We start from the raw sequence: 15,373 nt of genomic DNA, 5'->3' as shown, positions 1-15,373 counted from the left end.
TTTTTTTTTAAATACATTTCTGTTTTTATTGAGAAACAAACTTTTTTTGAGCAGTAAATCAGCATATTAGAATGATTTCTGAAAACTGAAATAATGATGCTGAGAATTCAGCTTTGCAATACAGCAATATATTACATTTTTAAATATATCAATGTAGAAAACATTTATTTTAGATTTTGATAATATTTCACACAATTGCTGTTTTTACTGTTTTTGATACATGCAACCTTGGTGAGCATAAGAGACTTTCTTATAATATTTACTTGCTTACTAATTTGTTGACTGATAGTTCCAGCTTGAGATTCTGAGGTGGCATTAAGCAATTTAATTTTACATTGAATATTGTAATTATTAATATAGAATATTCAATGATCACACCTGCATATTCCATTTCTCATAGAGTCAAGAGCTCTGGTGGCACTGTATTAATACAACGCAAATGTGATACCAGCACCATGACCAGGACATAATACCGTTTCCTCAATCCATTCAGAGGAGGCATAGCAGCAGTAATTAAACCATTTCGACTCCATCTGGAAGATTAGAAATGCTGAATGCCTACAGGAGCCTTCAAATTACAGAGTGGCAGCCCAAAAAATAACAAACTCTTTCAACATCGCCATCATGTTGTAATAAACACATATGTCTAAATGCGAGGAGGCTGTTCTTTTCTTCAGTTAGTTCATTTTCTCTTGATAACAGACGGAGTGACAGGTCTCCCTCCAGGGATAAATATTTAAATTCATGTGGAAATAGGGCTGGCTTCTATAAATGGCACGAGCATACAGTGCGCCTTGTGAAAAAAAAAGTGACAAAAGTCTCTGAACGTCAGCGCGCATAGTGGATTCATTATTATTTGTTGCTGATGTGATTGTTGCAGCATTATTCCACATTTTTATCACACATTATGGATGTAAATCAGACTTTGTGCCATTATTTGCATTGCGTACACTCACACAAACATGTCAGAGTGATGGAAATATTGATTCTGGCCTCTCGTTCGGGAGCAGGGATGGAGCTTTAGTCCTGATGAGGGATGAGGGCTGAATCTAACGCTGGTTTATGGGACGCTGAAGCACCAAATGGCCCATGTTATTAGTCTGATGACGAGAGGAATGGAGCTGCCATGTTAGGAATAGATTAACTCCAGGGGACGGTTTGTCATGGAGAATTGCTTCTTTAGCTCTATTTCCATAAAAAAAAAAAAAAAACGGCACTGAGGGTTTTTCATGATGTTTGGATCCATAAATATCTGTATTCTTCTGCAGATGTGGATGAATCAATATTTTGAAAGGAACTACTAAAAGCTAAAATAGTTCATCCAAAAATGAAAATTGACCACGATGACTAGTGCACTACAGTATATTAATAGACATTTCAATATGATTATTGTGAGGAACAAGCCAAAACTTCACAGAAAGTATATTGACATTCACTCTAGCTCTCCTTGGTGTGTTTATAAGAGTTCATGTAAGAAGTTCAAGAGCTAATCATTCAGATATTTTCAGTTAGCACTTCACAAAACCTTTCTGACTAGTGCTGTTTCATTTGTGAATCATTTGGTGCTTCAGAGACTCATGACTAACACAAAAGATGCTAACTTGTTGCCGCCTACACTCTTAAAAATAAAGGTGCTTCAAAAGGTTCTTGACAGCGATGTCATAGAAGAACCATTTTTGGTTCCACAAAAAAACATTCAGTCAAAGGTTCTTAAAATAACCATCTCTTTTTTTTACCTTTTTATAATCTGAAGTACCTGCTTTCGCCACAAAGAACCTTTTGTGAAACAGAAAGGTCCTTCTGATGTTAAAGGTTCTTTATGGAACCATTTAGACAAAAAGGTTCTTCTATGGCATCGTGAAGCACCTTTATTTTTTAAGAGTGTACTGGTGTATTGATGGAACCCATAGAAACCAATAAAAATACAAAACAATTGATTTTTAATGTACTTAAGTGTTAAAAGTAAAAAGTACTGTTTGATGAATGTTTATTTTGTAATTTTAACTTGCATTAATTTATATTTAATATTTTTATTTTATATGTTTTATATATTCCTACTGCTCAAAATATCTGGGGGAAGGGGGCTTGCCATACAAAAAAAATAAAATAAATAAATAGACGTCACATAGGGCAAAAAATATACATTGTTTCGGAATATGGTATGCAAACATAGTAGCTAAAACTGCTTAGTAGGAGGATGCATAGGAATTATTTTGTGTTATTTTAATGTTATATTTAATTTTATACCTTGAGAGCGTGATACACAAATGTGGGCATGGTCACAGTAAAGAATTTCATAAAGTGGCTTCAAACAGCTCAGCCTTTTACAGCAGATTTAGTTTATAAATAACTGACAGTATATCAACATAAATGTGATTTTCATTTACAATAATAAATCCTAAAATTCAGCTTTTAGGAACTTACTCCTCACGCCATCAATCGCGCCATGAGACACATTGAGTGAATTCACAGGAGACTCACTCTGCCCGAATCATTTGAATCAATGAGTCATTAATTCGAGAACAGCTGCAATCCGATTAGTCCAATGTGTGTGATTTGTGAAGTGATATAACAGGTTAATTGAAAAGAATCAACTCGTTCATAAATCATGTCTTGGAGTGGGTGATGGTTTCTCCAGTTCAAAATAATAAGAACCAACATGTTTTAAGAAAAGCAGTGTATTATGCTTTTAGATAAAAGATCATCAAAATAAAAAGTCTGATAAAGTACAGATACTTTAAAGATGTATTTTAAGTAAGTCCAAATACTTTGTTACTGTCCTCCACTGATAGAACTGGAATAGAACTAAAATAGAACTGAACACAACTGGAATCAAAGATATTGCACAACCTCCCCCGATTTTTAAACATTTTTTCAATTCGATTAGATTTTTTCAAACCTTTTGATTTCAATCCCTGTTCAAGAGAATCCAACTTTGTTTGATACTTAAATGAAATAACAAGAACAGCAATCATTGAGAATGTTGGCATGTCTTCCAAGAAAAAAAAAAAAGTTGTTTTTGTTGCAACTCGCTGTGTTCTGATTATGTTGATCAAGCTATTAGTCATCTGTCCTTTGTCTCAATGTATTTTAAAGTGATGCCATAAATATATCTTGCTTTGGTGATTCTTCCATTTCCCGCTGTAACTCTGGCAGTCGCTTATGCCTTATCACACCAATTATGTAGAAACATGGCGCTTTGGCTTTTTTTCCTCATCAGATGCCCGTCTTTTCCCCGTTTATTTATTCATCGGCTCCGTCCGGCTACGGCATGTGGCTGTCTTTCATATACGCTTCATACGTTTCTCGCAAACAAGAATCATCGATCTCTGATCTCCCTCTACGATGCATTTTTCAAAGGCCTTTGTTCATTGTAGGAAATGTTAGAAATGTTAGTTGTTACGGTGAAAATTAGAGGCAGAATTGAAACCCTAGCGCTCCAAACAGTATAGTATTACACAGAGCGTATGAATAATAGATGCCTTGTGTCCAGGATTCGCAGAGTGGTTTTAAAATGAAAGTGTGTTTTCAACAGAAGCGTATTATATTACAGCATTACGAAAGTGTTTTGCCTGAATGCAGATCGTAATGACGTGTTTAATGTTGGTTTGTATTCGGGAAGCTTTTTGTTTGATTGCTGGTGTGACAGATGTGAGTGACATAAGGAAATGAAAGGATATTCAGTGTGTTGCTGAACCAGAGCTCTTCTGTGTAGAGATGAGGTGCTCGAGTTAATCTCACACCACTTTATAATAGGCAAATCAAGCTGCTTTCAAATCAACTTTAGTCCCAAATTTTATCACTCAGCAGCTGGTGGGGAGCGCGAAGCTGAGAACAGTGCAGCCAGTGGTCTGTGATAACAGCGCAAGACACAGTCTAGTCAAATGCTATAAAAAAACAAGAGCACACGTTTACTTTTAACACTGTTAGGGACATTTTAAAACCATTCAAGATGACCAGATGTTTTGCCCAACAACAGTGAAATCGTCTGTTCCACCTGAAAAGGCAGTTATCAGCTTATGTTCAGTCATTTGGAAAGGACCAAGCAATATTTTACAATATTTTACAATACTTATAAGACCACATTTTGTCAATAATTTTCTCATCTTTTAAAATAATATTAGCATCTCTATTTGGGCACTTTTCTCATATTTTATTTAATTTTATTGTCTTAATGAATTTAGTGAATTAATATCATTCAATTAATTTATTACAATTATTATTATAATCATCATCATCATCATCATCGTTATTATTATTATTGATGTTGTTATGTAAAATTAATGGTGATTAATTTAATGATTAACAATACTATTAATAAATGATATTAGTAGTAAATAATATTAGTAACAACAAAAACAACAACAACAATAATAATATAATGTAGAGGCCATACTATAGGTCAATCAATCAATCAATCGATGGTAAATAATAATAATAATAATAATAATAATAATAATAATAATAATAATAATAATAATAATAATAATAATAATAATAATAATAATAATAATAATAATAATAATAATAATAATAATAATAATAATAATAATAATAATAATAATAATAATAATAATAATAATAATAATAATAATACGATGGTTAATAATAATAATAATAATAATAATAATAATAATAATAATGAAATTGATAATTTACTGGGGTAGGATAACTAATATTTGGCACACTACTTCTGATGTCAATATTCAAATCTACACCCATGTACAATACATATTCTGTAAATGCTGATGCTTTATCTATACACATGATTTATTGATGTTTCCTTTCTTTGACTGTTATCTCTCAGCATGAGGCATTTGTTTGCAAGAATGTGTTATAAATAGCATGCAGTGTTGCATAAAACTTTAATGAAGCTTTATTGAAGTTTTTGTTTCTTTTCATATAACATTGTGGGACTATAATAGTTATGATTTTATCTTTGTTCTGTCCAAGAAGGATTAAATATATACACAGATGGGCATGGTGTAAATACTAAATGATTCCTTGAGATTATCTTCATTATCTTCTTGATCATGTTTGACAATGCAGTTGAGCTGATGATACCACATTGATTCCCACAATGCACTTTGTGTTCTGATGTGGGTGGAATGTCAGTGTTTTTTCCACTGTATTCAAAGTCAAATATATGAATGGTATATAACTGAGAGTATACAACTGCAAGCTCCATGGGAGTATTCACAATGACAGCAATTAAAAGTTTCAGAGTAACATTTTATTTTATTATATATTGTTTGATTTATTGGATTCTTAATTATTGTAGTATTTATTTGTAATGATTATACTAATTTCTAACTATTTTCCTCTAATGCAGTCTGTTTTGGGCTGGTTGGGAAGAGAATGATGTAAAATGTAAAAAAACGTCTTTGTACAAATTGCATTCATTCTTGCAAAAAATATAAATAAAAATCTGCAAACTCACATTGAATGAATGAATGACTTCAATTTGCCTAGGCATTGCTTTCAATGTGAACTTTATTCATACTATATTATTCAAGATGTGCTGGCATATTATGGACTTTATTCAGGGTAAATAATAATAATAATAATAATAATAATAATAATAATAAAGGCTATAAATTAAATAAAAATTAAATTAAATTAATTGAAATTAAATTAAAAGCGTGTGTTGTGGAACTTAGATGGTGATGCAAGACTTAACTATATTTTGTATATTTTTACATATATTTGTTCAGTCTGTCTCACAGGTCTATACTTTGAAAGTTATAAACTTGACAGATAATTCTAAGTAATTCTGTTCTCTTTGTGTCCTCAGATGGACCTCTAGGACCAAGAGGCTTAGTGGAGGCCACCGAGATGTGCACCCAAGAGTGTCTGGTGTTGGGTCACTCCGACAACTGTTGGATGCCGCCGAGCCTGAGCTCGTACCCCTCGCCCAAGTCCCCCGTTTCCTCTTTCAACAGCCAAAAGGAGTGGGATAAAGAGAGACTGCTGAACGGCCACACCCTGACCCACAGCTGGAAGGGTGAACGAGGAAGCCAGGAGCAGTTTGGAGACAGGAAGACCTTTGGGAGCTCAGAGGGACATTTTGGCAGCGGCGGCGGTCACATGGCCGACATCCCATTGGCCAGCCTGAAATCTTACCAGCCCGCCTCCGGCCCCGACAGTCCTAAAGAACAGCAGCTTTAAGAGTGTTTTTTTGTGTCTGGATCATCCCAGCAACTTTTGATAGCTTTAGTCCATTCCTCTTTTTTTCCCCTCTTTTTCTTAGATTGATGCTAATGCGGTGTGATAGTTACGTGTATGGAGTAGACCTTAGACTTTATCGCTTGTGCAGGACAGTATACTATGCGAATCCGACTCGCCGACGGCCCGTCTGCGGAGATCTTCTCGTGCAAATCCATAGCTGCCCTTAAACTCCCATGGTTTGCTGCAAATTCACATTAAAAGGAATCATTGTATACTTCGTCTTGAACAAAGACTGCAAACAAATGTTCAAGATGAACAAAACAGGGCTGTGCTCTATGTATCACGGTTATAAAAAAAACATAAAAAAAACCAAAAACAAACAAACAATGTAACAGCTGACCAATATATACAAATATTGTGACGTGGTTGTTTTGAGACTATATTAATCTGCACCATCCGAGAAAATGGAATTTACAAATCGAGAAAGCGTTGTGCTAATAACACTGTTAGTGGAAATCGTTTAGTCTGTCATCGTTGAAGTGTTTGTAAATAGGACTTAATACTAACTGGTTTTATGTACTTGTAATAATCACATGGAATAGATCAGTGAACATGACAGCTGTCTTTTATTATTCATCGTACAGGATGTGTTGTTTTTATCGGCCTTTTGTCATTAACGTCATTGTCTTCTGGAACAGAGGACCACAGTCTGGATCTGTAAAGCAAAGACACACACACACACACGCACACGTAAACACGCACCCACACCCCCTCTAGCGGAGATTTAACGAACGAATCCCGGATAATAATGTCAGTCGGTCATGACATTGCACAATTGCCCCATTTTTGCATTTACTAAGTCGATGAACCTGACAAACATATTTTTTTCAAAGCTATTTTGTATTATTGATGTAAATGCTCAATTTCTACTTACTGAAACGGAAAGCTTGATGTCTTTTCCTCAAAAAAGAAGAAGGATGCTACAATTCAACAGCAATATATTTGTAAATTCTCAACATCTAATTTCAAATGTCATTCTTGTACATGTTTAATCGAACTCGTGCTTTAATTGAGAGTAGTATTTGCAAACTTTGAAAACAAAGTCCTTTTTTTCTGTCATAATATATCGTGTATGCCCATGTTTTTTTGACATGCAAGAGAAGTGAGTGTAGTTTTCATGTCTGTGAATTCATGACATATGCTACATATCGTACCGATCTACAGGTTTTACGAGAACAAGCGCAGCAGCCCCTTGTCTCTGAATGCCAAACACAGTAAATGTTTGTCAGGCGCCAATATGCTCCAGAGAAAAAAATAAATTAATAAATAAAAAATACACATTCAAACTGGAGAGGATATTAAAAGACAGAAAAACAATGAACAGAATGTGATCAAAAGAGCATGTGCATAGTTCAAGGACTGAGATTTTGGTTTGATTTCTGTTTTTCCTTTAAATGTTTGGCCTGTTCTTTTTCCCTTCTTGTCACATGGCATGGCAGCCAGTTCAGACAATGAAACCGCATGCTTAACAAGAAGAACTAGCTTTTAAATGACTTAGTTTCACCTTCTTTTTCATTCGGTTGACAATTATTGATTCGTAACGCAGTGAGGTCATTCATTTTGTATAGCACCTTTATGTTGGATCACAATATTTAAAGTACAAAAAAAAATATACAAAAAGAGACAAGAGTGGTGTAAGTTGCTTTCAGCAGTATGTTTGTTGGTTGTGGGGACGTTTGCCATCATAGATATTTAAACAGTTACTCCTTGTTACTGCTCTACAGGTATACCGCTACTGCAATAAATGTTTTAAATTTGTGCAGGTTTGTGCCTTGTTTTGTTCCTCGCCGCACTGCCTCGTCTTCAAACGCTACATTCATTTTATGGGAATATTTAACAATAGCTTCATCTACCATGTATCTATGGACATCAAGCAATATCATTGCTCGCTGGTTGATCTTTCAGAGCAAGAAAAAAGAGAAAAAAAAAAAAATGTTGACGTGCTGTCAGAATATATATATAAAGCTTTACATGAGAATTTTTTATGTTTGTGTTCATATTCAATTCTTGAACTTTTGAGTATATTCTTTAGCGAGTTTTTTTTTTCTCTCTCTCTCATGTGAAACATCTGAAAAAAAGGAAACATAAGCACGTCTAAATTTGTCCTTCCTACAGTCTCTTTTTTTTAAGTCACATTAACTCTACATGTGATTGTAATATCTAGTTGCAAAGTACATTGTAAACCTTTAAGAGCCTGTAATACCTGAGCCTGTAATGAATAATTGTTTGATAACAATTATTGCATAATTATGTCTTTATGTATCTTAGAACATTGCTACACAGCTTCTTACAAATACTCACAAATACTAAAGCACAGAAACTTCAGCAGGCCCAGACTCTGTGGAAATGCATTAAAATATGGTCAAATGTGCTGATAGTACAACACTCTTACTGGTATATACAAGCTTTAATTAATTTAGACAATGTATTTGTTGATGCTTTACATTAAGGTCCAATTTGTTAACATTAGTGGATGCGTAAGGTAACGAACAATTCAGTTTTTTGACGGTAATTTAGAAATATACTATTGTTCATGGTTAATTCATGGTTTTTTAGAGGATTAACATTTTTTTGTTATCATTTGTCAATTCTGTCATTTTATTTTAAGGTCCAATTTTCAAAATTAACTAACTGTTAACTGTGACTTTTGCCTCAATGACCTCCTAAGTTGCTGCTTATTAACCCTCTGGGGTCTGAGGGTGTTTTGGGGCCCTGGAGAAGTTTTGACATGCCCTGACAATTGTTTTTTTCAGTATCTAAAAACATATTAATGGCTAAAGACTGATAACACTGTATTCAGCACAAACTGGGCTACAATAATATGTGAGCAGCATGAATGCACATGTTTGTGTTTTAGAGAAAAGAACGTTTATGCGTGGTTAGTGAGCATACGGTAGTTACGTTTAGGTTAAGATTAAGGGATCTAGAATATGGTCATGCAGAATAAGGCATTGATAGTGTGTGGTTCTGGTGTTTGTGTTTCAGAAATTGTGTGACAAGTAAAGATTTTGTGTGTAAGCAGTTGAAAAAAACTGTAAGAATGCTCGCTAATACTGCACATAACCTTCATTTTCAGCCAAGATTATCAAGAAAAGTTTGAAATAATGTCCATGGATCACTGTGTGATACTACATGGTGAGGATATTTCAGTTAATTCTCAGAAGAGATGTCAAAACATATTCTTTATTCTGTCTGAGCTGAAAAATCTCTTGTTTAGTGTTTTATGCATGAGTGTGTGAGAAGACAAAGGCTAAACAGCGGCTACACGCCGAGCTTGTCAAGGGAGGTAATTAACAGCACAGGGTAAAATCACCTGCAGTGTTTCCTGCTTTTTAGGACACACTGAGTCCATCAGGCAACATGTACAACTAGAGCTGAGAGGAACCATCATTAGCAAGAGCTTTTGCCTCACGTTGTGTTGTTTGGGAAGTGTGTGTGTGTGTGTGTGTGTGTGTGTGTGTGTGTGTGTGTGTGACAAAGGCAGAGAAAGTAAGTTTGTGAGAGAGAGAGAGAGAGAGAGAGAGAGAGAGAGAGAGAGAGAGAGAGAGAGAGAGAGAGAGAGAGAGAGAGAGAGAGAGAGAGAGAGAGAGAGAGAGAGAGAGAGAGAGAGAGAGAGAGAGAGAGAGAGAGAGAGAGAGAGAGAGAGAGAGAGAGAGAGAGAGAGAGAGAGAGAGAATATCAGCTTATTAACATTTGGAAAGCTTCAGCACCATGACCCTGAAAAAATCACGACAACTCAACCGTTAAAATCCATAGCATAACAAGGCATACATTATTTATTTATTTTTTTTACATAAAGGTACAGGAAATTGCTACTAAATATGATAATTGAGGGGGAAAAATACGCTACCGTTCAAGTATCTAATACCCACCAAGACTAGATTTATTTGATCAACAATACACAAAAAAAACTGTAATATTGTGAAATATTATTAGAGTTCAAAATAACTGCTTTCTATTTGAATATATTTTAAAATGTAATGTGATCAAAGCTGATTTTACTCCAGTCTTTTTTGTGGAGATTCATGATACATTTTTCCAGGATTCTTTGATAAAAAGACGAAGCTAAAAAGTACAGCATTTAATTGCAAACATTAACATTATAATTGTCTTTACTGTCACTTTTAATCAATTTAATGCGTCCTTGCAAAAAAAAGTGTTGATTACTTACAGTAAAAACTTGCTGACAAACTTTTAGTTTAGTTATTCAGATTTCCACTCACTCTCTCATTCTTGCAATATTTTTTAATCAACCATTATTTATTTATGTATTTGTTTTTTCTGTTTAAGTAAACGCTCTTTTGGTACTGAAGAGGATGTTTTGAAAGATACATTATGTTTTTGTAGTACATAAAACTCTTTTATCTCAAAAGATCAATTAAAATTTGATTCCTCACAAAACAAGTTCTTTAATTAATGTTGCTTTTTTTAGCATTACACCGTAGTACAAGGCTGTGCTTTCACCTGTTTCCATCTCTCTCTCTCTCTCTCTCACGAACAAATACACACTCAAAACATATAACACCAATTTGTGAAAAAGGAGGGATCTGAGCACAAAGTAAAGCATTGCAGACACTCCTCTTTCTGTTTCCACAGGGGAGTGTGTTTGATTTTCTCGAGCAGATGCAGTTCATCCAGCAAAGCCTCTGAGCTGCGTGCAAATACACGCTAAAGTGACTCTCTCGCTAAAATGGCTGCTCTCATTAGTTCTTTTTCACTTCTTCTCTCTTTTTCACACCATCTCTGAAGGTCCACAGCGAGCTGTAATCCAAATGTGATACAACCAAAATCTAGTGCAAAGTGTCAGCTCCATTTTCAGGTTGAATTAGATTTCGAGCATAATTGTGCCTCCAAAAGCAAACTTTCTTTCGCTGTGTCTGAAAACCTTGTGAGCTGCCAAGCTAAAAACTGCATTTTTTGGGTGCATCCATGGTACTGTATAGACACAGATGCCACTCAGGCACAATCACAGATACATTTCATTGCATTCACACACTTCAAAGCATTTATGTGAGGAAGTTAGAGGGAAGAAACTTGTTTTAGGACGCAGAGACTTCCATTACCAGGCAGATGGAGGCAGCGGGGACAGGTTAACCCGTCTGATGTCTGGAGGTCTACTGATCTACGGGGTCAATAACGGCCTGAACCATCTTCAAATTGCCACCAGACATTTACCCTCTCTCTTTCTGTTAGCTTGTTCTTTTTCTTACTTCTGTCTGTTTTCACAGATGGAAAAGTAACAAATAAAGAGCAAATCAACCCCGCAGAAGAATGGAGGTCTATCTTTCATTTTCAGATGTCACAAAGCATCTACACATTACTCAAAAAACGAGTCAGTGAAGGTTGTGTTAGCATGACGAATATTCAATGTAAGGCCATCAGTAATACAGTTTTAAAAGATATTTATATAACTGAAAAAATAAAGCCAACTGTTTGCATGCTTTTTTTTTTTCTTCTTTTTAGTAATTATGTCAAGTAAATGTATTGGCAAAACCTAAAATGACATGTTTCTGTGAAAATCTGCCATCATTATACCAGTTACTTTAGATCAAGAAGGCAAATGAGACTGAACCACAAAAGTATAGGCAGTATTAAAATAATAATAAGTTTTTTTTTTTCAGTATAGGCATATTAAAATAATAATAAAAAAGCTTTGAACCAGTGTTTATTTAACTGTATAGACATGTTCATTTATTAAGATTTAAATATGTAAATGATCAGTTATGAATGACTAACCTCTTTGCGTGTAAAATTAGCTAGAGTTTCTGCCTGTTTGGGTTGACTAATTGTTAATAGCATGAACGGCACAGGTCAAATTAATGAAGTCAAGTAAAATGCATAATTAAAGCAATCAAACATGCCCGTTAAGTTTGTTCAAAAACTTCACAACCCATTCAAACGTGAGTCTCAGTGCTAAGTAATATATATATATATATATATATATATATATATATATACACACACACATAGATAGATAGATAGACCACATGGATAGATAGATAGATAGATAGATAGATAGATAGATAGACAGACACACACACACACATAGATAGATAGATAGACAGACAGACAGACAGACATAGATAGATAGAGGTACTGTAGTACCTACAGAACGTCCACAGTATCATGGGTCAGTAAAGGTCTTCAATTCTGTTATCAGCAAGGTAGTGGCTTCAGTCTTTAAATCATATATTAGTAAAAAAATAACTGGTGGACTGGAATTGTGTGGATTATTGTGATGTTTTTATCAGCTGTTTGGACTCTCATTCTGACGGCACCCATTCACTGCAGAGGATCCATTAATGAGCAAGTGATGTAATACTACATTTTTCCAAATCTGTTCCCATGAAACAAACTCATCTACATCTTGAATAGCCTGAGGGTGACATTTTCAGCTAATTTTCATTTTTGGGTGAACTATTGCTTTAAATTAAGTGTTTATTTTATTTTTTTACTTTATTTGGGGATCTACAATACAATTTCAATTTCAAATGGCTGGATCCATTAGACGTTTTCCAGGCTTTGGCATCAGCAGCGTGAGATGGTCTTCCACTCGTCAGGACATGCTGTGAAAACTGCATCTCTGATTAAAAACCTGTGGAAAAAGGTTCTGATGGGTAGTCCAAAGATTATTACAACATGCAATCCAGTGATCAAAAGATATATCTAATCAATAATGAAGGTTTGATGCATTTTCAAAATGTAACAACACGATTCAGAAAATTTCTTTCCAAGAAAAGCTTTAAGAATGAATATTTCACCCAAATTAAAATGTTGTCAAAAAATCTTCATAAAAGTACTCCATAAAACTTGTGCATGATATTGCAAGTCTTCTAAAGTCATACAAAGAGTAAATTACCAAATGTTTCTATGGATAACTGGTCCGACGTTCTCCTTTGTTTTACAGATAAAAGAAAATAACACAGGGTCAGAACAATTTGAGCATGAGTAACTATTGGCAGAAATCTTCAACTGTTCAAAGCTTTTCTGTTTCTACAGCATAATGTATTGTTGAAATCGTATAGTAGTTGCCACAACTGTTGTTTCCAGTCCAGTATCTTCACTGTCTTTCAGAGATTCAGCCCTAATTCTCTGAAGAGTAATTGAAATCAAAATTACATTTTCAGCTCCAAAGCTATAAAATGTTCCCTGTCACTTCACCTTTCCACTGAATTAAAATGGAATTAGTGGTAATTGTCGGAGCTTTAGGGATTGTATAATTTAACAGGAAGCCTTTTGAACACCTGAAAGACTTTCTGGAGATAAGAGATTTCCATTAAAATCCCCCTAGACAAGACACCAAAGGAGCGCCGCGAAATAAAGAGCCTTTTACACCTTCCTATGCTAATAATTAGACAGGGACATACAGTTCTTCCTATGTGACAATCGATCGGATGATTGATTTATTAAAGCACAGTTTCTTTGAAGGCCGCAGGACACATAATGGTCATTAATTAGCTGACTGCAGGGAAACTATGAAACGTTTTAATTGAGAGAATGTGTCTCCTGACATGCATGAAAACAAAAGGTGCTGTAGAAGGAATATTGTGAAAGGAAAACACTGGGAAATATGATATCTGAATTTTAATAAGCTCATTTTAAACTTCCCACTGGCCAGATGCAAGTTCAAGGGTCATTGACAAATAATGACACAAGACTGAGTTAAAAATCTTGTTTAAAACATGTTAAGCTGTTAGAATTTAATCTAAGGATCTGTTTTATATGTTTTTGAAAAATGTATATTTTATTTATTTATTTTATTTAATGGCTGTATATGTGTAAACATGAAATTAAAAACGGAAATAAAAACAAATAAATAATAATAATAATAATAATAATAATACATTGAATTAATGAATGAATGTATACATAATATTATTTATAGTAGGCCTGTTACATAATATTATTAAATTATTATAAAAAAGTTAAAATAAATAAATAAGCAAATAAATAAATAAATAAATAAGAGTGATGTGCCTCTGACCCCACTTCAATTTCTGTCAGGACCACTATAGTCAGTGACCTGCCAGAACTAACGCTACGTTTGAATTAATTAATGAATGAATCAATGGATGAATCAATGAATCAATGAATCAATGAATCAATCAATCAATCAATCAATCAATTTTAAAATAAAATAAAATAATAATTATTATTTTTATTAGAAATGAACTAATGCATACAATTATTTATAGGACTATTATATAATATTATAAAATTGTATTAAAATATACTGTTTAAAATAAATCAATTAAATAAATAAGAATTAATTAATGAATTAGTGATCGATCGATCGATCGATCGAATGAATGAATGAATGAATAAAAAAAAAAGTAGAGGTTTAGATAAAAGAGTGCTGTGCCTCTGGCCTCACTTCAATTTATCAATGAACTGCATGTAGAGAAAGAGTCTGATATGTGAATTGCTGTTCCGTACTGATATATGTACCTTAAACTTTATTTATCTACAATTAATTTCCGAACTTAAAATCACGTTGTTTGATAGGATGGGGACATGGCTTCTGATGAGAGTACAAGTCTTCTCTCATGCGGCTGTAGACCACTGATTCATTTCACATTTCAAGATTACGTCAACTTTGTGATACAATATTGAAAGTGGGTTGTTCTGTATCATCAGTGTTTAATTGCCAGTGTCTTTATATTCATATTCTGTCACTGTCTAGACAGCGAACAGCGCTGCTACCTAATATGACAAAGCATAATCAGGCTGCCTTATTGTTTACCCAGCGTCCCTCTGTGTCTTCATATTAATCATTAGCATTGAAATGATGTTCCAGTCGATGTAATGAATCGGCTTATTTTCAGTATGAAACTAGCTTCTTTTAATAACATTAATGGAAATGACTAAACCCTGCTCATTTCAGATAATTTAAAGATGGGTTTAAGAATGACTTGAATGCCTTTAGAGAAATGAAGTGGATCAGAATTATTCTCCTTCCATAATTGCCCAAGGCATTTGCTCTCTGTGTGTGTGTGTGTGTGTGCGTGTGTGTATGCGTGTGTCTTTTTAATGCTATTTTTAATAGTATTTAAATTAATATATTTATAATATTGTGTAAAAACATGCATACTGTAAATACAAATATGTAATGATAATAATAATAATAATCATCTCATCATCATCA

The 15,373-nt window shown here is 34.0% G+C and overlaps 1 protein-coding gene across 1 annotated transcript in view; it reads left to right on the top strand.

Annotated features, from left to right (window-relative positions):
* LOC107690206 (protocadherin-9-like) overlaps positions 1 to 6,526 on the top strand; it is a 301,385-nt gene extending 294,859 nt beyond the window's left edge. The window contains exon 6 of the mRNA XM_016488465.1: positions 5,795 to 6,526. Within this exon, the coding sequence (XP_016343951.1) occupies positions 5,795 to 6,168 (374 nt within the window). The 3' untranslated portion in view covers positions 6,169 to 6,526. The remainder of the gene's footprint in view (positions 1 to 5,794) is intronic.
* The last annotated feature ends 8,847 nt before the right edge of the window (positions 6,527 to 15,373 follow it).

The sequence above is a fragment of the Sinocyclocheilus anshuiensis genome, unplaced genomic scaffold (genome assembly GCF_001515605.1).
Source record: "Sinocyclocheilus anshuiensis isolate Anshui unplaced genomic scaffold, SAMN03320099.WGS_v1.1 scaffold1391, whole genome shotgun sequence".
Taxonomy (NCBI): Eukaryota; Metazoa; Chordata; class Actinopteri; order Cypriniformes; family Cyprinidae; genus Sinocyclocheilus; species Sinocyclocheilus anshuiensis.
The sequence above is the reverse complement of the archived record's forward strand: the minus strand, read 5'-3'. Positions and strand labels throughout refer to the sequence as shown.